Below are 27444 nucleotides of genomic sequence, written 5' to 3'. Positions count from 1 at the left end.
AGCGCTAGTCTCTTCCTTCTTCCTCCCACTACCCAACATCACTTCCTGATGCCAAAGAAAAGACTCCTGGTCTTGCCCTCAAAGATCTTCGCTTCATGGGTGGAACTCTTCTACAGTAAATCTCTAGCAGGTGGCGTCATTCCAATCGTTACACTATGTGATTTTGTGCCCTTCCCCTTCCCCCCCCCCCCCTCCCCTTACTTTTCTTGGGGAGGAAGGGTCAGTACTGCTTAGAACTCTTGAATATTCTGCCTAGAAGCTTGGCATCCTGAGACTTTACCTCTCATGTGTTCAGATTTTGCTTATAATCATTGTTTCTTTACTTCTGTGATATTTTGAGGATTCTCTCTGTAACCTTCACAAATAATCCGCAACTGGTCTCTTGTCATCTGTTACTGCCAATTCACATGCCTCCTAGGACCATTTTAAGAGGTGAAGAGAGGCTGTGGCTATGCTCATTTACCAAATATCTATTAAGTACCCAAAACCTGTCCTTAGTTGTTGGGAGAGAAGCAAAGATAATTAATATATGGTCCATGTCACTATAGAGTTTACAGTCTTGGAGCTTAGAAGGAAAGAGGCAATAGATGAATAGCTATGTGACCCTAGGTAAGTCATTTGATTTCCCTTTTCCTCAATTTCTTCATTAATAAAGCAAGGAGGCTGGACTTGCTGCCTTCTTGGGTCCCTTCTAGCTCTAGGTCTATATATACAAAGATGCAGCTAGGGTATCCTAATGTAATGAAAAGTTACAAGAGGCTGTGAAGGAATAAGCTTTTCTGATGGGCAGGTAGTGATAGTGGTGAGTGATGGATGGTATGGAATCAGGGAAGGCTTCATGGAGGGCTTAGCGTTTGAGTGAGCAGGACCTTGAAGGTAGGTATTTAAACATGTGGAGATGAGGGGAGCAGCATGAACAAAGGCCTTGGCCATATATGTGAGACCACAGGTGGTTTGGTTTGGCTCAGCTCAGCCTGGTTCTTGTGTAGCTGATGCTAATGTATCCTGTAAGTCTCTCTTGCCTCTTTTTGTTCATTATTGTTATAGTATGTGTACCTCTCCCTTCCAAAGTTAGACAGTTGGGGAGAAAATTCATTGATCCTTTGCTTTCTTCCGAACCTTTTGTGTTTGCTGGGTTGGTCATAGGACCCTGAGATTTCATTGGGATTGTATCTTGCTCTTTGGTAATAGTTCAGATCTCAAATTGGCAGAAGTATAAATAATTTATGCTGGTGCTATTACCTTTAGCTCTAGTTCTTAGAATGGCAACCAGTTCATATATTTACCTCCTCTAGGATGTATTGGAATTTTTTTTTTCATCTAAGGGAGCTGTATGATTCTGGCATGAGAGTTTATGTGCAGCTTCTCTGATTTTTAGAGCATTTAAAAAACATGCTAAAGCAGAATCTTTCCTATTCTGGCGGCTCATTTGGGTCAGGTTATTTGATACTTTTTGATCTGTGATTCGCTTGAGTTGTGCAGGGGTAAAGCCATCATATTCTCTTAACCTTACCCTATTTACCTACTCATCTAATTTTTTCAGACCCTCCATTATATTTCCGGCCTTCTGACTCTTCTGACCCAGGTTGCTTCCACTACTTACTGGCAACAATCCGGACATATCACTTGAGTTGTCAACCCTAGCTAGTTTTCCATAGACTTACATCTTACTTTTAATCTGCTTGATTTTCTCTTTTGACTCTGTTGTTTTATGGAGCTACCACCTTCTATTTTCTACATTATTAAAATCTCTCATTTGGTTTTCTATTGCCCTTAGCATTTTCTCATACTGTAAGACCTTTACTTTCTTAGTATAAAGTTAGATGATCCTCTGAAAAGGATAAAGAGTTGGCTTGTTTGAAGGAGTATACAAATAAAAAAAGCTTCTTGGCCTCTTATGGCGGGGTTGGGGGGGTTGGGGGGTGGGTAATGAGTGTGTTTTTCAGGCTGATGGTTTAGTTTTGTGTCCTTTGTGGCCAGATGGGCAGACATCCAGTTTATCATGTCCCATGCAAATGTGCAGTTCTGTAGAGCCGAATATATGGCTGAGACTGTTTTGTTCTGCTGCCCGGTGGCTCTGAGCAGGGCCTGAGAGAAATGTGGCAAGCTAGTTTTCTAGTTCTTAAGCCATACAGATATATTGTTCCATAATTTTTAAAAAAATTGATCTTTGGGAATGATATGATTTTTGTTGTTGGGGAAAATATCAGTTACCAGTAAAATCTTGGTGGACTGACAGATTTGGGATGGCACTGGGAAAAGTGGTGGGCTTTTCATATAATTTTTTATTTTATTTTATTTTATTTTTTGGTGAGGCAATTGGGGTTAAGTGACTTGCCCAGGGTCACACAGCTAGTAAGTTTTAAGTGTCTGAGGCTGGATTTGAACTCAGGTCCTCCTGACTCCAGGCTGGTGCTCTATCCACTGCACCACCTAGCTGCCCCTAAAGGCTATAATCATATAATTTAAAAGAAATTTTTTTTTTTTGGTGAAGTGGTGGGCTTTTGCCATTTACTTAAAGGTGACTGGCTTGTGACTAGTGTGGGTCATTTCCTTAGCACTTCTGATAGACTTGAACCATTGAAACAACACCTATCTCTCTTTCCCACAGGTGATGCAGGTGCTAAATGCTGATGCCATTGTTGTGAAACTGAACTCTGGTGACTACAAGACCATCCATCTATCCAGCATCCGACCCCCAAGACTGGAGGGAGAGAGCACACAGGTGAGAATGGGGAGGATGTCAGAGTCCAGTTTAAAAAAAACTGTGGAGAAAAAGCTGCGCTGTGGGGGCTATATTTGGGAATGAAGAAAGGAACTAATTTTAGAATTCTGAATAGCATGCCAGGAAATACCTGTAGCACTGTTCTTGTAACCTTTGGCTAGCCTCTGGTGCACATAAGTCCACAACTTCACCCCATTTAGAGTGGCAGTATTGGAGCCTTTATTTTCCTTTCTTTTTTGTGGTTGGAGTCATCTTCAGTAGTTGGAATGTGCAAGATGTTGAAAAAGAATTGTTTTTCACTATTCTGGAGCTTGAGGAGGGGATGGTCCCAACATCATTAGTCTCAGGCAGTGCCTGATTTCTTGGCACTGTTTCTCATTGGTCAGCTTAATTTCATAGTTTCCAAATCTGCTTCCTTGTATCACCTGGAACAATGCCTTTTTTTCATGGGTCTATTCTCTTGATAGCCTTTTATAGGTGGTAGGTGTAGAGATCATGCTGAGATAATGAGGGAACTTCCTCTTCCAAAGTAGGCTGGTACCTTCTTTTCAGCTTTGAGTCCTAAAGTAATGAGTGCTGGTGACTTGTCTTTTGTACGATCACATTAAACATATTTCTGCATTAGTCATGCTGTGAAAGAAGAATCGGAGCAAAAGGGGAAAACTTCATAAAAGGAAAACAAAAAAAGTAGAAATAGTATGGTGCAATCTGCAATTAGATTCCACATTTCTTTTTTTCTGAATTTGGAGAACATTTTCCCTCATGAGTCCTTTGAAACTATCTTGGACCATTGTGTTGCTGAGACGAGTCAAGTTTATCACACACAATGTTGTTGATACTATATACAATGTTCTGGTTCTGCTCATTTCACTCAGCATCAATTCATGTAAGTCCTTCCAGCTTTCTCAGAAATCCACCTGCTCATTGTCTCTTCACATTGATTTTTTGTTTTGTTTTTTGGAGGGGCAATGAGGGTTAAGTGACTTGCCCAGGGTGACACAGCTAGTAACTGTCAAATGTCTGAGGCTGGATTTGAACTCAGGTACTCCTGAATCCAAGGCCAGTGCTTTATCCACTGTGCCACCTAGCTGCCCCCTCACATTGATTTTTTTTTTTAAGTGAGGCAGTTGGAGTTAAGTGACTTGCCCAGGGTCACACAGCTAGTAAGTGTTAAGTGTCTGAGGCTGGATTTGAACTCAGGTACTCCTGACTCCAGGGCCGGTGCTCTATCCACTGTGCCACCTAACTGCCCCACCTCACATTGATTTTTAAAAAATCTTTGTGTTCTAAATTTTTCTTCCTCCCTCCCTCCTAAACCCTCCCTATGAAATCAAGCAGTTCAACATAAGGCATACATGTGCAATTATGCCAAGCATCTTCACTGTGGGGACCAATTTTTAATTGGGGAGTGTTAGCTAAGCGGCTCGCCGCAATATTGGGGCAAGGAAGGAAACCGGCAGCCTCCCTCAAAACAGAACAAGATTTATTTTAACAAGAACGAACTTAAAAAAAAACACAAACAGGATCAGTAGGATCAAGGGAAAGGAAATAAAATGGGGAAAGGGAAATTATAATACCTGAAAAAATACCACTGCCCAGGAATCTGCTGAAAATACACAGCAGAATGCCTGTTGCTTTCCAGCTTCAACCTAGAGTGCCCAATTCTCCTCCCCTAAACCTAGAAACACCCCACACAGCCCCAGCCAATGGGATGGCCGCTCTGACAGTCACATGACTGCCTTCACTAGGCTTTCGAATCATTATAATTTTGCCAGGCCTATGTAGGCATCGGCGAGTGGTGATGACATGAGGTGCCAGAGCCCTGGCAACCGCTACAACCAGTGGGTGGAGCACCAGGCATAAAAGCCTCAAATAACAGTTCTTTACATCACAATACTCAAGTTGTGAAAGAAAATAGAATAACTTCAGCAAGACAAACTAACAAATGAAGTTATACTTCAATCTGTATTCAAATACCATCAGTTCTTTTTCTGTTGATGGTTTGCATTTTTCATAGGTCTTTCTGATAGCATCTTGCTCATAATTTCTTTCACAGTTACTATTGCTAACTGTATTACCATCATCCTATTGCCTCCCCTTGATATTTACTCAATTTTTAAAATCTTCTTTCACGTTATCCCTCCTCAAAAGTGTTTTGCTTTTTACTGCCCCCCCTCCGTCACCTCTTCGGGGTGCTTTTTAGATAGCCAACCTGTATAGCACCCATCCCTCTGAATTATGAGAGGTGCTTGGTATACATATGAGCTTGGATATAGCATGATTTCATGGGCCTTAAAGTTACTTTATGACTTTTCTTTTTTCCTTTTGGTAACCAACTAATGTATTGAACAGTTTTGTATGGGTCCAAAAATAGGTCCCTAATTAATGAGTGCCATTGGCAAATGTTTGGACAGATTTGGGAAATTCAGTCCTGTCTTGTGCAGGTGTTGGGTTTTTTTTTTTTTTTTAAATGCAGTGCTTGTAAAATGCACCTTTACTAGTCGTCTTCTTGTCTCTTTTTGTTCTGAAGGGAACAAATTTGTTTCTCTAGAGTTCTGGAGGTAGACATGTCTGTGCTTTTTACACGTTGAAATTCATGTCTTCTTTTAATTTTCTGTGAGATAATAGTGATAGCATATAAGGGTAAAATAAAAATAACACAATTGTCTTTTAAAGCAGACCATGCATTAAAAACACACACAAAATGAGTTCATTTGGATGGATGGCCAATCGGTTCATTCTCTTTTTTTCTTCTTCACTAAAAGAGGCAATTTGATGCAGCAAACAATGCTTCATGAAGGATGAGAATTTAAATCCCTCAAAGTCTGGAAATGCCAAACTAAGGTTCTTTTAGTAACTATAGCTCTGCCCCATTGCACAGAGTAAATACACATCTCCAGATTTATCAGTGTTAAGAGTAATGTCCAATTCTACATCTCTGCTTTGCAGTGTTCCCACAGCAACTGTAACTTGGAAATTCCCATAGTTTAACTTTTGTGCTTGCATCATCAGCCAAAATATTATTTTAAAGTAGGTTTTAGAGTTGATTTGGGGTGGGGTGGGGGCAGGGCAGTGAGGGTTAAGTGACTTGCCCAGGGTCACACAGCTAGTGTCAAGTATCTGAGGCTGGATTTGAACTCAGGTCCTCCTGAATCCCGGGCTGGTGCTTTATCCACTGCGCCACCTAGCTGCCTTCTAGAGTTGTTTTAAGCAGTTTTCCAAAGTTCTGGTAGGTGTGGGGTGGCCAGAGGACTCTTACAATATTGGTGGGGTGGCAGCAAATTTTTTGGACTAAGAGGTTAGTTTTCCAGTGACACAGTATCTTCTCCAAGGGTAAAAATATTTGTTGCTCCTGAGTGAAGGATTGGTATGGATGTGGAATTTAGAATTGGGTCTAGACTTTTTACTAATCATTTCAGGTTCAGAGCTTTATATTTTTAGTGTGGGGAGACCGGTTGCCTTTTTTTTCTCCCTCTTTCCCTGTACTTACCTATATGATACTAACGCTCCAGAAAACACTTGGGTAATAGGATTGATGAATGCTTTTTCATTCATTCATTCATTCATTCATTCATTCATTCATTCATACAGCAAGGTGAAGGAAAAAGTAGGTTGAGTTTTATTTATTCTATACTTTCTTCACATTTCTATAAATTCTATTAGGATTCCATTAACTGTATAGTCCTTCATTGTGATCTATATTTGTTTGGGGGTTATGTGTGTGGAAGGTAAAGATTTTTTTTATTCCTTTGCTTTGAATTATACAGATGCCAAGTTGGACATTAGCAGCAAAACAAAGTTGCCTAAGGCTATTCTTTCCTCCTTCCCTTTTTCTGAAAAAGATGTTTTTGTGGGAGGCTGTGTGTGCATACATATATGTGTGTGTTAGTTATAGCCCATTGAAGGAAGGATTTTGAATAAAATAGCGTAATTGAAGGAACTGTTTTAATTTCTGGTAATTTCTATAATACTCAGGTGTTCCTTCATAGATACTTTGGATTTTGGGTAACACCTGTCTAGATGACTAGAAACATACCAGGTTGGGGTTGGGATTGGTTGTAGGATTTGTGTCCCATAAAGATTTTGGTCAGATGATCCTATTACAAGTGTTTTTATTGATTTGTAATATTCATAAATTAGAAATAGAAATACAAGCTTCTTTATAGAGATCTTTCATCATTCTGTAATATAGTACTTAGTAAGTTCCTGTATTTTAGAGACAGTGAGTTATTCTGTGGAAGCAGTGTTTCATTCTTTGGAGATGTTAACTTTTGGGATCTTTAATAGAATATATGAAGAGGGTTCCCTTGGTGACCTGAGTTTCAGTGCTTTATCAAATACATCAGAGGTGTGGTTTTTGTCCTGGTGTCTGGCACATGGAAACTTGTGTTAAGTCTTGGAAAAAGACTTGGTTTTTTTTTTTTTTCTTCTCTTTCTGTTGCTCTGAAAGAGGTTTCATATTGTGTAATCTTAAGACTTCCTAGTGAGCATTCGAGTTAGACCCAGAACTGGAAAACCCCATGCTTTATTGTTGAATTGGGTTTTGAGTGACATTTGAGTGTTAATGACAGAGGAAATGTAGCTCCTAGGCATCTGATAAAGGAGCTAGCTGATTCCCTAGTAAAATCCCCTCTTGCAATGTAGTGTTGGGAAAGATAGGCAAAATTGAAATTTGCCTTGAAAGCGTTTTCATTTTCCAGTTAAATTCTCTCTAAATTGTGATATGTAGGAAATTTACTTTCTTTTGTGATACCTTTATTTTATATTAGGGCTCTCAGTGGTATACCCTTTCCTCACCCCTGCTTGGAACCTTGGGAAAATACAAATTAGAAACTCAGAATCTGCCATCTTGAACATTTTTTTCTTTTTTATTGTTTTCCTTGATCAATATTTTTAAAAAAGTTTAACTGTTAAAGCTGGAAAGGATCTTCGGAATCATGTGACCCTGCCCTTCTCCCTATTCAACATTTTTTATTAATATTTTCTATTTTTACATTACTTTTATTCAAGTAGAAGACCTCAGGATTCTTTTTTAAGGTATAGTGTTCTAATTGATACAGCAAGCTATTCTGTGATGTTGAGTTCTCTGAGTCTATGCTGTAAGTCACATTCTCCTGTCTTTTTGGTCACTTACTCTTCTACAAATGCATCTCTGTATTCTGCAGTGTGGATTGCCAGGAAGCATGCTGGGTTTGGTAGAAAAGCAGGAAGATGGTATTTTTTCACACCAAAATACTACGACGTCACTTTTCCCCCAAACCTCATTACTTTGCTCTTTTCTTTGTGCTCCATTTGTTTTGGGACACTTGTTCCCAAGATGGTACCCTACTGGGGTTTCTCTGTAAGCATTTAGTTTGTATACAAGAACTGCAGTTCCATGCTTTTTATGAACATTTTGGGGATTCCCAAAGGATTTTGTCAGAAGCCGGGAAGTTTGGGTGCTACTAGCTACATCCATCTTATGTCTCTCTCTTCCACATAGCTCCAGGGTACTTCCCATTCAGAAATAATTAAAAGCAGTTTTGAACTTATTCCCTTCAGTTTAGATTTTTAAAGGCAAACTGACTGATTCTCTTGGACTATAAAGCTGTATGTAGCCTTACTTAGCTGCTTCTGCCCCAGTCAGGCACAACAGTTTAAAGCTGGAGGGCCAAAGTCTCTTAAGTTATGTCAGGGGCAAACCAATAAACCCACTGACTATGATCTTTGGCGTTTGACTGGGAGCATAAGGCAAATAGAAAATTATAGAGGGACTCCAGCTTGGCACTAGGGACCTTGGTGAAAAGTAAAGCCTCTTTGAAATGAATATGGCATTTTACTGGTTTCCAGGGGAGTGATTTTTGAGACCGGAACATTGTGATCAAAAGACTTTGAATATGTTAGAGCCCTAGCAGAGGAATTCTGTACCAGCATCAGGTGTGTTTGATGTAGGTATTTTAGAGAAGAGTGCTTGAAACCATCTGTGTTTGTTTGACTTAAAAAATTGTTATGCAGAAGTAGTGGGTGTGTCTTTGCTCATTTTAGGATGACCCCAGCTTGTGGCTCACCTCTCTTTTGGGAATAGTAGCTGAGTTTAATCATTTAGAGAAGGAGGCTGGTCGTTCCTGGGGCAAAGGTAGCGCAAACCAACAGGGGATATGTTTGACTCCTTGTAGAGAGTTTGAATCACTTGGTACCTGGGGAGATGGCATGATTCTTTCTAGTGCATATTCTGCTGCTATTTCTAACAAATAAGAAATTTCCTCAAACTGTAAGCTCTGTAACCGTTTTATTTTGGGGGAAAGCACTTGCTGGTTCTCTTCATTTCTACCACCACCACCCTATTTCAGATTCTCATTACCTCTTTCTTGGACTGTTGCATTGAGACTATTGTTGCTTAATTGGTTTCCCTGTCCTCTCATCTGCCACCCTTGGAAAGGCTTCATCTTAATTATTACCAGAATGTCTTAATCTGTTTCTATTTGATTTGATTTCTTTTCTCCTTTTTAAACCATTTTCTTTGGTGATGTTTTCCCAAGAGACCCTTGAGTGTGTCTGCTTTAGACATTGCATTTTATATTCTATCTATATTTATATTTATATCCTGGATGGTCAGACTGCATTTTAGTTGTCTCTTATTCAATACTAATTTGCCTTTCTTAATTTATCTTTGTAAGTTCGTCCCTCCTTCCATTTAATCAATACTATTATTATGCAGCTTTGAATTCCTTCCAATTTATCTAAATCTCCCTGGTACTGATGTGCTCATGTGTCTCACCTCTATCTCCTGTGAGCTGATGCAGTAATTCTCTGTCCCTGTGGGGACTTGGCAGCGTCAATGCATTTGGCATCATTTGGGGAGTTACTATGCTTGCTCTGTCTAGTTTAGCATCCCTCTTCCCCCTATTCCCCAATCACCCTCTTCTTCCTTCTGACTTGAGGTAGCTTTCATATTGCTGTGGTAGTACAGTTGTTATCTCTCCCTATTTCAAGTTCACATCTACTTCCCTTGCCTGTGCTAGCTAGAGCTGCATAAGCTTGTTTTTAGAGGCCCTGAAAGTGGAGGTATTTGTGGTCCTGTTTATCTATTTCCTTTGTAATCGTATTGTTTTGATGGTTGGATTGCCGCACCTCTCACCCCCACCTCAATCCCTGTCTTGATTGCTTCTTTTGGTGTCTTGCCCTTCTCTACCCCTCCCTGAAATGTGTTTGTTGTTTTCCTCATAATGTATATTCCATTAGCTTACTGAAGATTAAGTTCAATCCACCAGAGGGGTTAATTTCAGGATTTTATGTGCTTTTGAAGATTGGTCCCCAATTGGCTTTCTTTTAATACCTCTCTTATTCAAGCTACTCTTAAGTATTTTCCTAGCAGTTCAGGCATTTTGTTAGCTAATTCTCCTTTAACCTTGCATCTTTCCCTTTCTCTCACCATTCGTATATCCACCACCCTTTTTACGGACTCTTTCATATAGCCTCCTAATTCTTTTTCTTTAGTACATTCTCCACATCTTCATTAATCTTGTCAAAACATAATTTTGATTGTATTAGCCCCTGCCTAAAAACTTTAATGATTCCAAATTACCTATTAAATAAAGTCTTCTTATTTTGGCATTCAAAGGCTTTTATGGTTTATCTCCAATTTTCCATTTTCATCTTTATTGCCCATCCTGTCCTTCATGCCAAACCAGGAGACTTCTTCTTTGGGCCATGCTTAGCCTCTCTGTGCCTCAGCTCATATTGATTTCATGCCTGACATGTCTGTTGTTTGACAATTCCTACTTATTTCTCAAGGCCCAAGCTCAAGTGCTGTCAACTCCTCAAAATCTTCTTCCTTGATCCCCACAAGTGGCATTCCACTCCCATCTCTAAATTATCACAGTCTACTTTATGTTATTAGTGTGTTCGCTTAGCTTCTTCAGAGTCAGCAAGGGCAAGGATTCAGTCTTATTCCTCTATTTTCATGACAAATTCTGGCATAGTGACTTATATCCTCTAGGTGCTTGATAAATATTTGTTGACTGGATAATTTCAACTGAATTTTGAAATTTGGAGTCTTTATAACATTTTCAGACTTAGATTTTCATAAGTTGAAAAATTTTAAAAGTGCTTACCCCAGGGGCAGCTAGGTGGTGCAGTGCATAGAGCACCGGCCCTGGATTCAGGAGGACCTGAGTCTGAATCCGGCCTCAGACACTTAACACTTACTAGCTGTGTGACCCTGGGCAAGTCACTTAACCCCAATTGCCTCACCAAAAAAAAAAAAAAAGTCCTTATCCCTTGCTGTTTATAGGGCCTGGGTGCTGCAGTCCTGCATGAATGTAGAAAACCTCAAATAACTCTAGGCCCCACCCAAAACTTTTTTTGGGGGGGGGGCAGGGCAGTGAGGGTTAAGTGACTTCCCCAGGGTCACACAGCTAGTAAGTGTCAAGTGTCTGAAGCCAGGTTTGAACTTAGGTCCTCCTGAATCCAGGGCTGGTGCTTTATCCACTGTGCCACTTAGCTGCCCCACCAAACCTTTATTTTTAATAATTGTGATCCTATTTATTTAACATACAAAACAAGTAAAACAATACACTACAACATAAAAAAGTCATAGTTTCTCTGTGAGAGAGATTAGCATCTCACACATTGAGTCTTTTCAGTTGCCGCTGTAGCTACAGCAACTGCTTCATGGATGTCCTTCTCCTGAGAAAAGCACTAGACACAAAGATCATTGTCACTGCTGGAGAAAATCATATGCCTGTTTGTTTCTGGTTGGTGGAGAGACAAAGAAGAGGCGTTTCCAAAGAGAGTGTGTAGCCTGTAGTTCTACAGGGCAGGGTTTCTTAAACTTTTTCCACTCGTGACCACTTTTGGCTTGAGAAAATTTTATGTGACCCCAGGTATATAGGTATGTAAACTAAGTATACAAATCAAACACTGCCAGATTTTTCTCTGCCCCTCTGTTGTTGCCCCATATGGGGTCAAGACACACAATTTAAGAAGCTTTTGCTTCAGGACACTGAGACTTTTAACCAAATTTAACGGTCTATAATAAATTTATGTATATATGCTTATGGGAGTAAATGATAGCATAGATTAATAATGTACAATATTTATGCATTTATGACTTTTAAAAATTTTCTGTACAGAAACATGTCATCTGTGATGTTCTGCAATGTGCCTAAATCTCCAAACATTCCCATTTGATTATTGATGATCAACCTGTGAATAACCACAATTGTGAATATAAAATCATTAATGTTGAGGGATGGCTGTCCATTAAAAAGCATTTTTCCTTATAGTGATATGTTTTTTTCAGGGGGCATAATGATATTTATTTTCTAGGTCAGCTACTTTTCATACTTTGGAGAGTTCCAGTTGTATATTTGATTCCTGTTTCACTGCATTGGACATGTAGCCAAAATAAACAAATATCCCTTTTCCCAGTAGAATCTGTAGGATCTTGGCAGATAGGCGATGCCATAGTGGATAGAGCAGTGTGCCTGGAGTTGGGAAGATTCGAAAAGTACAGAAAATGAAACAGTCCCTTTTTACAATGTATTTACAGTCTAATGAATTATTTAAATGTCTGCTATTATTATTATTCCTCTAAACCTCTTTTCTTTTGATCTATGATAACAACAATGTAGGAATAAAAGTTTCTATTCTCTTCTGAATGAGAGTGCCAAGTGATAGGTCTATTTGCTTTTATTGGCCATTGTGATGTCCTGAATTAGCAGGCTGAGGAAATTTGATATCACTTAAAACTTGTTTTATTTTATTTTTCATTCCTCATGAGAGAGGAAATTTGTTTGAGCTCTTTGCTCTTCCTCCTAGTATGTATTGTTCTTTTCCGGAAAAAGTCCAATTGTTTTTTTCCCTTCTATCTTTCCTACCTTTGCTGAATTGCTCTAAGCCTGCTTCTTCTCTCCCAACATCTTTCCTCACCTTTCGCCTCAGTGTTCCTTCCCCATGGCTCTTTCAGACTTCTGTTTGCATATTCAGTTCAATTCAATAAACATTAAGTGCCTACTTTGTGTGCCAGGCACTGTACTAAGCTGTGCTGGGGATACAAAAAGAAGCAAAAGACAATCCCTGCCCTCAAGGAGTTTACAGTCTAAACTATACCTGGTTTTCTTGATAAACCAGTATGCTGTTTTATTTAATAACTTTAAAATACAGAGTGATCCAAAAGTCTTAGTGCAGTTTTAAGCTATTAAGTCTTATATTTCACTAAGATTTTTGGGAGTCAGTGAAGAAGAGTCAGTAGTGCTCTACTAGAGAGCTTTGCCTCCATCCTATAAGATACAAGTTGATCAGAAGGTACCTGATAGTAGTAGATAGAAATTAATAAACTAAAAAATTTAGCATAGTAAAATCCTACAGCTTTTCATCTCCTGCATTTATCAAGTAGAAAGAAATGAATTTTGAGTTCAGAAGGTGATACTATTTAATATCTCGTGTCTGTGTTAACTAATATGATATAATGTATATAGCTGAGAATTTGTTCTTTCATCTCCCACCTCACATCTTCCCCAGATCCATATCCTTTTCTAGACAGTGTAATTTTGGTGCATTGAGTTAAAATGTAGATGCTTTTCTTGTTTCCCCTTATTTGGTAAATTTGCTGACTGGTCAAATTAGGACCAACTTATTTGCTTTAGCTGACCTCCCAATACAATCTGTTTTTCTTACCTCATTCAAGAGTTAGTGACTTGAACAATCTTTTCTGAGCACTCTTGATTGGTATTTTATGGAAATGTGTCCCCTTTCTCCCTCATCCTCCCCTCATTTTACCTATTTGAGATTATTCCCTCTTACATCCTGGTTACAAAATCCTGGTCATTTTTTCTTATGGGATTAGGGAAAGTGAATTAGCATTCTTAATACTAAAGAAATCTCTTATGTTACTGACTTGTAGAGGCCATTGGAAAGGGCTTGTTTTCTCCATTATTATATATTTATTCCAGGTTTGGTTAGGTAGAATGGGGCTTGGTTGCTTAGAGCTTTCCCTTTTAGCCTAATCTGCACTTGTCTTATCTTGACTTGAATTCAGGTTTTTCTTTTTTTTTTAAAACTAGGCATGGGTTTTCTTGGACAGCCAAATTATAGCTGTTTGTTAATGGAATTTTATGTTCTGGAAAACCACATTTGCACAATTTAAGCAAGACCAATCTCCTTTTGCTCCCAGAATTTATCTAAATTGATATCTTAATGAGTAAAGCTCTAAATATGCAACACAGACACCGATTTTAAGCATATAATTCACTGACTGCCAGTAAATGAATTTGTGAATTCATGTTTTAAGCCTACACATCAACAATGATATAGTGTTCCTGTCTGTGTCTTTGTGTGTGAGGTCTAAATTTAAAGTTGGGAGTAAGGCATAGAACCAAACCTAATAGTTTTACTGTGCCTGGGTTGGATTAGTTCATTGGAGAAGCCACATAGTATCTGGGAGAAATCCCCCAAATTAGATTAGGGGTCTAGAGATACGTTAGATAATGCCTTAGATAAAGTACTTCAGTTTTGGTCCTTGGCTCTCCAGTTTTTCAGATGAAAGGAATGGAACTAGATGTGGAATTCTTAAGCTGGAGTATGTGAACTTATTTTTTTTTAATGTTTTGTTAACTGTTTTGATATAATTGTTTTCCTATGTGATCCTATGTGTATATTTTATCAATTTAAAAACATTATTCTGAGGAGTGCATAGACTTCTTCAGAGTGCTAAGACACACAAAGGAATCTAGGGCTGGATGATCTCTAGAAAGCCCTTACAGTACTAAATCTATACAGAAAGTGAAATATCTCTAGGCAGATGAAGTCATAGATACCTTCTGCTCAATGGCTTAGTCTCTAGAAAGAAGAGTTATGAATTTGACATTTGTCCCTGCTGTTTCAGTTTTCTTTCTTTGTTCTCAGAATTATTTATGAAAATGTGTAAAATGGAAATACATAGGATTACAAAGCAAACTAATTAAATTGAAATAAAGATGCAATTTTTTTTTTTTTGGCCGGGGCATTGGGGGTTAAGTGACTTGCTCAGGGTCACACAGCTAGTAAGTGTCAAGTGTCTGAGGCCAGATTTGAACTCAGGTCCTCCTGAATCCAGGGCCGGTGCCTTATCCACTGCGCCACCTAGCTGCCCCCGATGCAATTCTTTTTTACATCCAAGCATGCCCCCTAATTCTAACCACAGACTCCTTGAGAGTGTATAGATGCCATTTCTGGGAGACTGGTGCTCATTGATCAGACTCAAGAACTGAGGTTTTGCTAAGGTAGCCTCATTGGACCTCTGATTCATTACTCTTTTGACCATTGGTTCAGAGGTACTAATGCCCCTGCTATTTCCTGCAATAGCAGAAATAGAATGCTTTTCTTCCAGGTCTTCTAGCCAACTAGTACCTTGACTTGTTCCTACTTAGCTTTGAGAGTCTTTTAGTCTCTTTGAGAGTCTAATCTTACAGATCGCTGTGAAAAAGCTATGTCTCAAGAAATCCACCTGCTTCAGATAACAGTTATTGAGGGACCGGTTGTATCCCTCAGGGTTTATCACAGACTATTTAGGCAAAGGTTTTGCTTGTGGGAGCCTTGTCATTCACTGTTTTCAGGGTGAATTTATTTCTGTGTAGCAAAGTAAAGGGCTTATGAAATATTGCCTTATTGCATCTGTGTTCACATCCCATGAACTGCTGTACTAACTGAATTTTCTGCCTGTAGGACAGGGAAAGGAACAAATGCAGAGTTGGCCATTGCCTCTAGCATGTGCAAGCAACTCTCTGGCATAGGGTCATGGCATGTTACTAGAGGAGTTTGTGGACTAAAGCATGCATAATGGCAATTTGGGAGCATTTTGTGGATAAAAGGGCTTCAAGCACTGTCAGACTGGCTTATTGGGCATTCTGTCAACTAGAAATCTATATTCACCCAAACTTGTGCACACCTGCAGTACAATGATAGTTGATGTTCATAATGAGGTACTTTAAGATCCTGAAGTGCTTCTTGAATCATCAGAGAAACATTAAATTATGTTAAATGCATTTTATTGTACTCTTAATTGGTGATCTGTGTGTGGTGGGTAAAAAGGCCCTCTGTATTTGGGATGGGCTTAATGGCAGCTGTGCCTCTGCTGTAGGGGCCAGGCCTCAGCTTTTCAGGTTCAATAAACACTGTTCTGCCTATTGTTCTACAGATGATCAAGCCCTGTTGAATTGATTCACACTAATAGAACTCACAGGGATCTGATCTGTGAACCGGCATATTGATTTATTCTTTTTAAACTGAGGTCAGGAGTAGAGAATAAATTTAGGGGAACTGTAACTATTTCACAAAGAAAGCATGAGAAAAGGCTAGATTGGGAGGAAGTTCATAGGCCCCAGTTCTAGTGTAGGTTGTACCATGAAGTTGTGTGACCTGGGCAATGCCCTTAATGTCTCTGAACCTCGAATTTCTTGTCTTTGCAGTGTAGGAGATGAGCTTGATGATCTCTAAAATCCCTTTCACTTCTAATATTCTATGACCCAATGACTATACATTGAGGAAAATATGACTGCCAAGCCTACTGGAAGGCTTATTTATTTCAGTCAGTCGGCACATTCTCTTGTCTGTAGAGAAATTTCTCTGGAAAACCAAATTAGGATCAGAAGGTATTTCTGTAAATGTAGAATCTGAGCAAATGGAGTAGTAACTGAACATCCTAAATATTTTAATCTATCTGTGGTAGCTAGGAGATCTCGCCTTCTTTGCTAAAGGGGCATATTTGCTAAGTGGACTAGAATTTTTGCATCACTGGGGTGTGACCCATTGATTTCAGGATCATTAATATCCTCTACAGGCTGTTTTTTTTTTTTTTTTCAAATTCCTGCTGGCCAATCAGTGGGTCCATATTATATTAACTTTTTTCATTTCATTTCAGATTTTTCAGATTTAAATTGTTCACTGTTATCTTGGCCATGGTGGACAAAAGTAGGTTCCTACACATTACAGTCAAGAACTGAATAGCAGAGATTGGGATAAAGGATGAAATTAAAGAAAAATATAAAAAGAAGATGAGGGGGCAGCTAGGTGGCACAGTGGATAGAGCACTGGCCCTGGATTCAGGACTCCCTGAGTTCAAATCTGGCCTCAGACACTTGACACTTAACTAGCTGTGTGACCCTAGGCAAGTCACTTAACCCTCATTGCCCAGCCAAAAAAAAAAAAAAAAGAAGATGGGTTGGTTACCTCATAATAACTTAAGGACAGTTGATGTTTTTCAATATAAATGGTACTGAAAGAATGCACATTAGGTTGGACCCGTCTTGGTGAACTTATGGGAGTATGTAGACAAAATGAATAGGCATGGATGAGGCATGATCTGCATCTGATCTGATTTAAAAGAAGGAAGTGCTATTAGTGTTTATGTTAGAAAAGGAGCATTCAGGTCTGAGGCTTGCTATGATAATGTAATGTGCTATGGAGAATTTAGGATCTCTGACCACACATCAGTGTTCTCAAAGGGGCTGATCTTAGCCCTGCTAGTAAAATCCTAATTGCTCCGTTCCTAATCTGTTTGAAGCAGCTTGTGATCTGGGACCTTCGTGTTGTCATGTCATAGTGGTTTTTTTTCTTCCATTTCGCTGAAGCAGCAATGTCTGCCATATGTTCACATCAGCGATACTAGTATAAAAACATACGCTCTGTTTAAGTCACTGAATAGCAGCAGACTGCTATTAGGGCTTTTCTGGGTAAGTTCATAAATGGGAATTGACTCTCTGTGGGCTTCTTTCTCTAGTTTGAGAATTTTTTGTTTTTGTTTTGCAGGGCATTGAGGGTTAAGTGACTTGCCTGGGGTCACACAGCTTGTAAGTGTCAAGTGTCTGAGGCCCAATTTGAACTCGTGTCCTCCTGAATCCAGGGCCAGTGCTTTATCCACTGCGACACCTAGCTGCCCCCAGTTTGAGAATTTTTACCATTGATCTCTTTGACCTTGAATGGTCCAGGGCAGTGGTGTCATATTAAAATAGAAGTAGATCCTTTGCCAGAGGCATATTGACATAGAAAACCACAAATTAGCTATATCTATGTTCTGTTATATTTTTATATATTTTGTTAAACAGTTCCCAATTACATATTAATCTGGTTCAGTTCTCTTGGGAGTTTTGGCCTCTAGTTTGACATCTCTGGCCTAGTGCATAGGGAAAATGTAAATCTTTAAGAGTAACTACAGTAAGGACCCACATAATTTCATTTTTGGAGTGCACAGTCGATATCTTGAAGGATGGTTAGAAGCTGGGAGGCGGCCATTCACCAATTCAGAGCCTTCATATGATGGGCTGCCTCTGGGATTCATACAACTTGGCAGTAGAGCTGCCCAACCAACTTCAGTTTGATTATTGAGGAAAGTCTCTTGTAGAGTATGTTACAGTAACCTAACAAAGAAGCTACAGAAGTATATGCAGTGATGATGACCCTCCTACTAAACTTGTTAGGTCACATTTTCAAGTTTTCTGTATGTATAAGAAAGTGTGTCCTGTTTTATTCTTGGGTGGTTGTACAGCATGATGGATTCATGCACCAGTTTGTCTAGCCATTTCCTAATCCATGGACACCTACTACCAGCTCTTTCCTACTACAAGAAATGTTGTTATAAATACTTTGTTGTAATTTGGATTTTTCTATCTTTGACCTTGGGTATATTCCTGGCGGATATATTTCAACTATATTTCTAGCAGCTGTGTCTCTGATTTAGAGGGTATACACATCTCTGTTACTTTCTTAGCATAAATTCCAAATTTTTCTTTGGATTGGATGGACCAGTTCAAAACTGTAGGTGCCTTTTTCTAACATGCTTGGCTTCTATTCTCTCCTCCTCTGCTCCTTTAAACCACCTCGTAAATATCTTATGAACATCTCTTTGTTCTCAAGTGGGAGTTTTCATTCTAAAAGCAGTTGGGTAAGGACTCATGCTTTGAGGTCAAATTCTTCTCTGTGAAAACCTCATTATGATCAACCTCAAATTTCTGTAGCACTTGGCCTAATACTTGTAGCATCTAATTATTTTTTATTTATATATCTCTTCTTCATGACAACCATACTGCAAGTTTCTTCAGGTGAGGGTCTGTGTCTTCTATGTCCTATATTCCCTGTGACCTTAATAGTTTTCTGAAAGGTACATCTTTTCTTTTGGAGAGATTGTGAAAGACAGTAAGACCTTATGTTATGCATCCCTATGCAGTACACTGTGCACATGGGCTCAGAATCCCCCAAACTATCTTGTATTTAACTACTTGGTATTTATTCTCCATTTTCTAAATATTGATGCTCAATATATTTATATGTATTTGTTTTCTTCCTCATTACAATGAAAGCTCTTTGTGAATAGGCATTGTTTCATTCTTTGTACTTGTATCCCCAGGGCTGAGCACAGGAAATGCAGCAGCAGTGATAGTGGTTATTGCTAGGAATTCATGCAGAAGTTGCCAGAGATGAGGAAGGGAAGATCTTATTCCTTTATCATAGATTAAAGTCCCTTTATTAATGCTGATATTGAATGCCAGGAATTTGTTTTTTCTGTTTAGCCAGCCATGGTTTTGTCTCATCTTTCTACCCAGTCCCAAAGTGAAGGTGCCTGCTCTTTTCCCTCTCCCCCCTCCCCTTTCTTTCCCCCTGTCTCTTAGCTGGACCCAGCTTAGAAAATATTTAAGGTTAAGGATAATTGTGGATCATTGGTTCTTTGTGGTTCTGTTTCTTTTGAGACTGTGGCCATACAGATGTTTATCAGCTGTGGCAGAGTGGGAAGGGGGTAATAGAAAGATGAATATCCAATGAAGGATGCTGTATAGATTGGCCGTGTCCTTCCCTGTTGGTTCAGTAGAAGAAATTAGTATCTTGGCCATTTAAAAAAGTAATTTTAGCCCATAGAATCCCTGCCACACTTGAACAATTTTTGGAAAGTATAATATTTTACCCAAACCCCATTAAATGCTAGCACTCTTTCTCTATTCCCTTTACTGTCCTTTTACTGATTATAGAGATATTTATGAGGACCCAGAAGGCTGGCTTATTTATTTATTTTTATTTTTCAATAACTTGGTTTTCCCTAGTGCCAGGTGCTTTCTAAGACTCAAACACTTCACAATGATTTCTTTGGTGATAATCATCTGCACTTTCCTGGCCTCTTTCCTCAAGGGATCTCTTTGTGCTTTCCAGGCATTAATTCCACTGTTCATACCAGAAAGCTGTGCCACCAAGGTTCAGTGTAACTGACTTTGAGTTCATATAGCAAATCAGTGGATGGGGCCGTGGAGTCCCACACCTGACCCCCCACCCCCCTTGAAAGGCAGTAAAAGATGCACAGAAGGAAATGACCCATGCCAAGTTGTTGTTGATGCAGGAACTTCTGGCGCCATTTTTGCTATTATAGGCTGAATGTCTAGGTGTTGTAATTTACAGGATATAAACATTCTCAAGAGAGAGTGCTTAAGAAGTCCTCATGAAAGTCGGGAAATTGGCTGTCCTGCTGTAGGGAAGCCAAGGCATGGTCCCTAACATTTGACTCTGGAAATGAGTAGTTCTTAATTAGTAGTCTGAAATGACTAACCAGAAGAGAAGCAGGCATCACAGAGCAACTCAGTGGGAAGCTAGATTCAGGCTTTCCTTTTCCTTAGCCTTTGATACCTCTTTATCAGAATGCAGCAGTTGTGCATCTGCATGGCTGGCTTCCTTTTGGTAAATCTGTGTTCAGGCTGCTTTCTATAATGAAATTCTCCATGTTGTCTGTCTATAAGCACATATCTCGAGTGTTGATTTAAGGCTTGGGCCAGAAGCAGGCTCCTCTGAGGTCTTTTCTGCTTTTAGGGGAGCTGATTGCATTTGTTTGGGATTGACGTGCACTTAGTTTGTAGGGGCCATCTCTCTTTTAGTCAGTAGTTTGTCTGGTATGAGAGGTTCAAAAAGCCCTTTTCTAGGCAAATACTTTTTTTAAAAATGTATTTGTTTTTTATTTGTTGATTTGGAGCCATAGAGTGAAAAACACGTGGCTTACAGTGCAATAAAAGATTAATGAGAAACAAAGCCATGAACTCATCAGTGTCTCATCTCTACTAAATTACAGCTACAAAGATCACAGTTACTCATCTGTGTATCACATATCACAACTGATTATTGCTGGCTTTGGGTCTGACACTCCAGAAACCCTGCTCCATCAGCACAGCGGCACTGTAAAAATGTTAAGTGCCGATGGATTAATTTTTAATGCATACTGAATATGTGTGGTAGGAATTGTGTGGTTGTATTTGGGGGTGAGGGAAGAGGTTTGTAAGCGAATAAACTTAACTAGGACCCATTGTCAGTTTGTAATAAATATTTCAGTATGAATCCTCTGGTTTTAAATGATTCTTTTTTTTTCTTTCTTCATTTTCTTCCCCTTGCCCACCTCCCTCCCTGCAACAACAAAGAGAATATATCACATACTCGCTTTTCTAGTAGAAATGACATGATTGGGTTTTATAATCTGCCTTGAGGTATTATTGTTTACAGTAAGTCAAATTCCAGTCATTAGGAAACATAGTGTGACTTCTGCTGGGTAGGATATGAGGCAGTTCTGATGAGGTTGTGCTGTCTGCCTCAGAGGCCCAGTCCAGAAATGGAAAATTTGGGTAAGGCAGGTGCATACGCGTTAAATAATAAATTATAATGAAGGATTTTTACAGCATCTTCTGAGAAGATTGAGAGCATGCCTCAAATATCTAATTCTCCCTTATCCTCATATTGTCCTGGGGGAGGCAGAGATGAGAGAGGTGCTTACTTTTAAAATTGTCTTTTCTTATGGCATAGGTAACAATTGCCTTAAAACCCATAGTGTGGTCTGTTTCATGAAGTTTTTATTAAAAGGATTTATTTGGGTCTGAAAAATCTATGTAGGAAACCTGGTTGGTTTTTTTTTTTTTTTGAGAGGGGCTTTTTCTCAAGGTTGACTTACTTCATGTCATAAGTAACTTTCCTGAGTTGGAGAGACTAAACTGACTTTTCTTTCTTTTCCCAAATAACTGACATTTTCATGGCTTTGTCTTTGTTTACTAAAAGGGTCATTGGAATTACTTATTTTTCTCTTTTATTTCTTCATTTCCTGTCAGGGCATATACTTGTTATCATGGATCCTAATCTGTCCCTCCCCATGTCCTCTCTGCAATTGTTGTCAGATGTGCATTTGCCATGGGGCCTATGAAAGATCTAGCCTCATTTTTCTTGCAGGTGATTTTTAAGGACCCTTCTAAAGGTGCTCAGCAGGTTCCTTTTCCTTCCTACAATTCTCTTTTAATATAATGCTTTGTGCTTACTTATGGTTCTTTTGGTGATACCCAGAACCCTTCAAAAGCCTAACTCTTAATCTTATGTTCCCCCTTTCCATTTTCACCCAGGACATGTAAGTAATTGCATGTTCTTAAGTGAGATGCCCTGCGGCTGTTTGGGTACTGTTGTGTCATTTGGCCTTCCTGTGGAATTCATGTGGTAGTATGTCAGACAAATGTCCAGATGAATCTCTCTGTAGATTCAGACATTTCTGCTTTATGAACTGGAGCAAGATGTGCAGCCTAGCAGTTCTTAGCCTGGGAGATACAGCCAGCGATAGACTTGCTTCAGAAGTATCTTTATTTCCAGCATTGGTCTAGAGATTCATCTTGTGAAGCAGCAAGTTGCTACAGCTTAGGTGGCTTAAATGAAAAATGTTTGACTGTTGTGGTTAGTTTATAAATGTAGATATAAGAGTTGGGTTGGTCCAGGGGAGGAGAAGTGTGACCAGAGGACAGAATGTGCCACCAAGATGAGTCTTTGGCTGATGTTTAAATTGCATCAAATTAAAGGGTATTTCTCATTCTCTACTGTGGTGTCACTAAAGGGCGGAATTAATGGCCTCCTCAGCATCCCTTGGGTTTATGCTCTGTCACTCTCCCAGCATTCAGCCTCATTTGGGGGATCATCAGGAGGTCAATTCCACTGGCCAAAGAGGAGAATTCTCTCCTTGCAGATCTTATCTAATAGCATTCATTTTTCTCCTCTTCATTTTACCCTTCTTGGTCTTTGTCTTAGCCGTGACATGCTCTTTTTCTTTTGATTCAATCTGGAATAACCATTAAGAGTATATAGAAAAAAAGGGGCAGCTGGGTGGAGCAGTGGATAGAGCACCGGCCCTGGATTTAGGAGGACTTGAGTTCAGGTCTGTCCTCAGACACTTAACACTTACTGGCTGTGTGACCCTGGGCAAGTCACTTAACCACAATTGCCCAGGGGCCCCCCCCTCCCCCCAAGGAGTATATATATAAAAAAAAGAGTATATAGAGTACTCAGTGTTTTATACTACAGAAAGGACAGAAAGTCTTTGGGGGAGGTGGGAATGTTAGAAGCACATTTGCAGTAAACAGAACCCTTTTTTGAATGTGGTGTACAGAGGGTTGGTTATAGAAATGCTAAGTCCTTCTAGTCATTTTCCAATAGTTCTGTTCTTCTGTCAGTGTGTCTTGCTGTTTTTGTAGTGATACTTGTATGAAAAAGACCAAGGTAAGTAAGGATTTAAGTACCTGCTTCATTATTATAGTTCAGTTGTGGGCAGGGTGAAGGTGGAGTTAGAATGCCCAGTACCTGTTTTTTTTTGAATTTTAGTCTGACTTTGCCCCCAACTCTTCATTCACTACAGAGTAACAAGGTTCCACTTCCCAAGTTGTTAATGCTCTGCACTTCTTCGGATTATTCTTTAATAAAGATAATTTAATAATTTAAGATAATAAAGATAATAATTGGCATAAGTTCCTTGAGGGCAGTTGTGTCTGGTTTGGTGGGTTTTTTGTTTTGTTTTGTTTTTGTTTTTTATAAAGTAAAAATATTTATTAGGAGAGAGAAATATGGCCGGGGAACAGATCACCTTGGTGACTGTCATTGCCTGTTTTGTTTTTGTTGTGGTCTCCCCAAGCCCTGTATTGCAGTGTATTACATGTGTAGTAGATGCTTAATAAATGTTTCAGATGAATTGAATTGAATTGAACTTAGCCTCACATTGGTCATCAACAGGTAGGAAGAGTTTGTGTGGTTTAGAACAAGTAACTCCTTGTCAGTTTAGAAAAGTGAATTCTTTGTTCTTCTTGGGAAAAGCAAAGAATTGTGATTTTGTGGATCTCTGTGAATTGGTTTGTAACCTGATCATAGGCACAATGCATGGTACTTAATAAACGCTTCTTGACTGATCAGACAACATATCCTACCAGCAGATTGAGTATCCCTTGCTTATGAGATAGAGAGTTTTAAATATTCGTGGTCTCTGGGATGAGAATATGAAATGAATCCTCCCGCCCCCCCCCCCCCCCCCCCTTTAAATCCAGAACTTGACACTGGCACTGACTTCTCTGGGCATCCTGGCCATTCTCTTTCTTAGGCAGCCTTTGTTGATTTGCTGTAATTTTCAGTGAGTTCTTGCTGTCACCAGTCTTCTGCCAGGGAAGAAGGTGCTGCATTTCCTTTATAGTTGAATAGCCACTGGCCTTTTTGGCTGTTCTACATTTAAAGTTCAATGTGTCCCTTGCCCTTGCCCTTGCTGTCATCTTTACAACCTGTGTCTCTTCCTCTCTAGGGACAGCTTTCTAGCTTATGATCCCTTGTAAAGCCCTGGGAGACATGTCTATTTTTAAGTTAAGTCTGAAGGTTTCAGGGCTCATGTTCCTCTCTTGAGCCAAGACAGTTACATTGTACCTTAAGCAGAAGGGTGATGGTCCTTGACTTCTGATGGACAGAAAAGATGACTTTTCCATTTGTCTCAGTAATTGAAACCATGACTAATGATCTGAGAATCAGTGTGTTAGGTTATCTCTATAATTTTTTGGCCCTCCCTTTGTACCAGAGGAAAAGGTCCAAATTCTTATGTTATCAAAAGATAAAATATGTTGACATTATACAATACTATACATATATTTTATGCATTTCTGAGTTTCTCATTTTTTTCTGTATTGTCTGCTGGCCTTTGCATGTCACCTGTGGCCTCCACAAAACTCTCCCCAAATTCCCATTTACTTTCTTATGCAGACCCATGATATATTGAAGCCATGATGGGGAAAGTCGAGATGTGGAAGGTAAAACTGTATGAGGGGATCTGAAGTTCCGGAAGCTGAAATGGCTCTCCAAACATGATATGAAAAATCAGCATTAGAATGACCTATTGTGAGTAGTCAGAATTCACCAGGAAATTCCACTCAATTCCTTAAAAACAAACCTTAGTGACAAATCCAATCACTAGTAAAGGAGCTTTCAAAACTGACTGCTTTATTTAACTATTTTAATTTTTATTATTATTAATTTTTTTTTTTTTGGTGAGGCAATTGGGGTTAAGTGACTTATCCAGGGTCACACAGCTAGTAAGTGTCAAGTGTCTGAGGCTGGATTTGAACTCAGGTCCTCCTGAATCCAGGGCCAGTGCTCTATCCATAGCACCACCTAGCTGCCCCTATTTTGATTTTTTTAAAAAGTCAATTGTTCAAAGAATTTCACCTGCCCAGGCTTCCCTTTAATTTCTTTTTGCAATCAGTAAAATCCTCTTCATCCCTTCTCCCATCTTGAGAAAGAAAGAAAAACAAAACTCCTGTTACAATGCAAACATGTATAGACAAGCAAAACACATTTCCACACTGACCTTGTGTTATTTCTCAATGTGTCCCTCTGCATTCCAAGTTCTTCACCTTTCTATGAGGAAGTAGTTACCAAGTTTTATCATGAGTCCTCTGAAAATATGGTTGTTTATTACACTTACCAGAGATCCTAAGTCTAAGTTGTTTGTCTTGATGACATTGTCCAAATTGGTTCTGTCCACTTCATTCTGCATCAGTTAGTAAAAACCATACCAGATTTCCCTGAAACCACCCTCTTCACTATTTCTTACAGCACAATAGTATTTCAGCACATTCAGATATCATAACTTGTTCAGCCATTCCCTAATTGACAGGTACCTCAGTTTCTAATTCTTAGCCACCTCAAAAAAACTACAAATATTTGTGTATATCTTTAGTTTTTCTTAGTACCCTTCCCTCTCTTAATCTACTCTCTAGTTTATGTTCCCCATCTCCTCTCTCTCTGTTGAATAATGTGTGTCTTCTTCCCTCCTTTGACTGGTTCAGATGAGAGTGAGGTTCAAATACTATCTGCTCCCCCTATCCTTTCCTCATTATTTGTATGGAAAACTATCTGTGTATCTCGATAATGTGAGATACTTTCCCCAAACTTTTCTGTCTCAATACTGTATCCATGCCTCCTTCTGTCTTCTTCCTCTTTTCTTCCCTTTTTTTTTTCATTCTTCTTTTAAGATCAAGACATAACTACTCCCATTTTTTCTGTCTAATTAGTTACCGGTTAGGTCCCCTGATTATGATGATCCATTCAGAGGGAACACATGTATTATCTCCCCATGTTAGATCTAAGGAGTTTATCTTTGTTTAATTCCCTTATGATTATTTGCTCAAGTTTATCTCTTTATGTTTCTCTTCAGCCCTGTGGTTGTACCAGAATTTCTACACTGCTCTGGTCTTTTCATCAAGAATGGTTGGAAGTCTTTGATTTCATCAAAGGTCCATTTGTTTTCTCCTGTAGGGTTATATTGAGTTTGTTGGGGAAATGATACTTGATTATAAATCTATATACTTTGTCTTCAGGAGTATTATATTCCAAGCTCTCTGCTTCTTTTTGGTGGTGACTGCTAAATCACTTATGGTCCTGATTGTGGCTCCTCAGCACATGAATTCTTTCAGACTTGCTGCAGAAATTTTTATTTTGGTCTGGAAGCCCTGGATTTTGGCTGTGTTATTCCTGGGAGTTTTCATTTTGGAGTTTCTTTCAGGTGACTGGTCAATTCTTTCTGTTTCACTTTGCCCTCTGGTTCTTTGAGATTTGGGCAGTTGTCTTTTATGTATTGAAATATGATGTCTAGGCTCTTTTTTGTTGATGGTTTTCAGATAGTTCAATGATTCTTAAATTTTCTCTCTTTGACTTGTTTTCCAAGTCAGTTTTTGCTGTGAGATAGCTTATATTTTCTTAAGATTATTTTTAGTCTTTTGACTTTTAATTATTTCTTGTTATCTTATGGGATCATTAACTTCTTTTTTGGTCCATTCTAATTTTTAGGGAGTTTCTTGCTTGAGTAGTGTTTTGTACCTCTTGTGCCAAGTTATTGCCTTCTCAGTTCTTTCTTCCCTAACCACCCTTTCTTTTCCATTTTTTCTCTTTAATGCTCTTGTTTTATTTCTTACAGGAATTCCAGCTGAATTCACATCCAGGCTGTTTTTCTCTGAGGCTTTGCTTGTACATATTTTGAAGTCATCCTCTTCTCTGTTTGTGTCTGAGTGTCCCTTTCACCCCAGTAACTCTTTATGGAGTGATTCTTTTTTGTTTGTTCATTATTCTAACCTGTTTCCTGATTTTGGACTTGATATTAGGACCAGGCTCTGAGTACTTCTGAGATGGAATATCTGGCCTGATCTGCTTTCTTCTGGTATTGAGTGTTTGATTGTTCCAGGATCTCAGGGACAGCTTCACTTGCAAGTTTTCTTTTTCCCCAAAGAAGTCTGGTCCAGGGCAAAGTCTAATTGCTGTCTTCCTAGTCTGAGTTCTGCAAGTTCCTGACCCAATGTTATTGGGTCAGAACAACAGGTCTGTGGGTTTGTTCTTTTGGGAGTTGCTGTAGACTGTTGTTGGACTCAGTCACTACCAGCCAGCTGGAAAGCTCTGCTGATTGAGTGACAGAG

At 39.2% G+C, this 27444-nt stretch overlaps 1 protein-coding gene across 1 annotated transcript in view; it reads left to right on the top strand.

The window, feature by feature from the left end:
• Positions 1 to 27444, top strand: part of SND1 (staphylococcal nuclease and tudor domain containing 1) — a 486824-nt gene that overhangs the window by 62058 nt on the left and 397322 nt on the right. The window contains exon 10 of the mRNA XM_043965422.1: positions 2612 to 2725. Coding sequence (XP_043821357.1) covers positions 2612 to 2725 — 114 coding nt within the window. The remainder of the gene's footprint in view (positions 1 to 2611; positions 2726 to 27444) is intronic.

The sequence above is a fragment of the Dromiciops gliroides genome, chromosome 5 (assembly GCF_019393635.1).
Source record: "Dromiciops gliroides isolate mDroGli1 chromosome 5, mDroGli1.pri, whole genome shotgun sequence".
Taxonomy (NCBI): domain Eukaryota; kingdom Metazoa; phylum Chordata; class Mammalia; order Microbiotheria; family Microbiotheriidae; genus Dromiciops; species Dromiciops gliroides.
The sequence above is the reverse complement of the archived record's forward strand: the minus strand, read 5'-3'. Positions and strand labels throughout refer to the sequence as shown.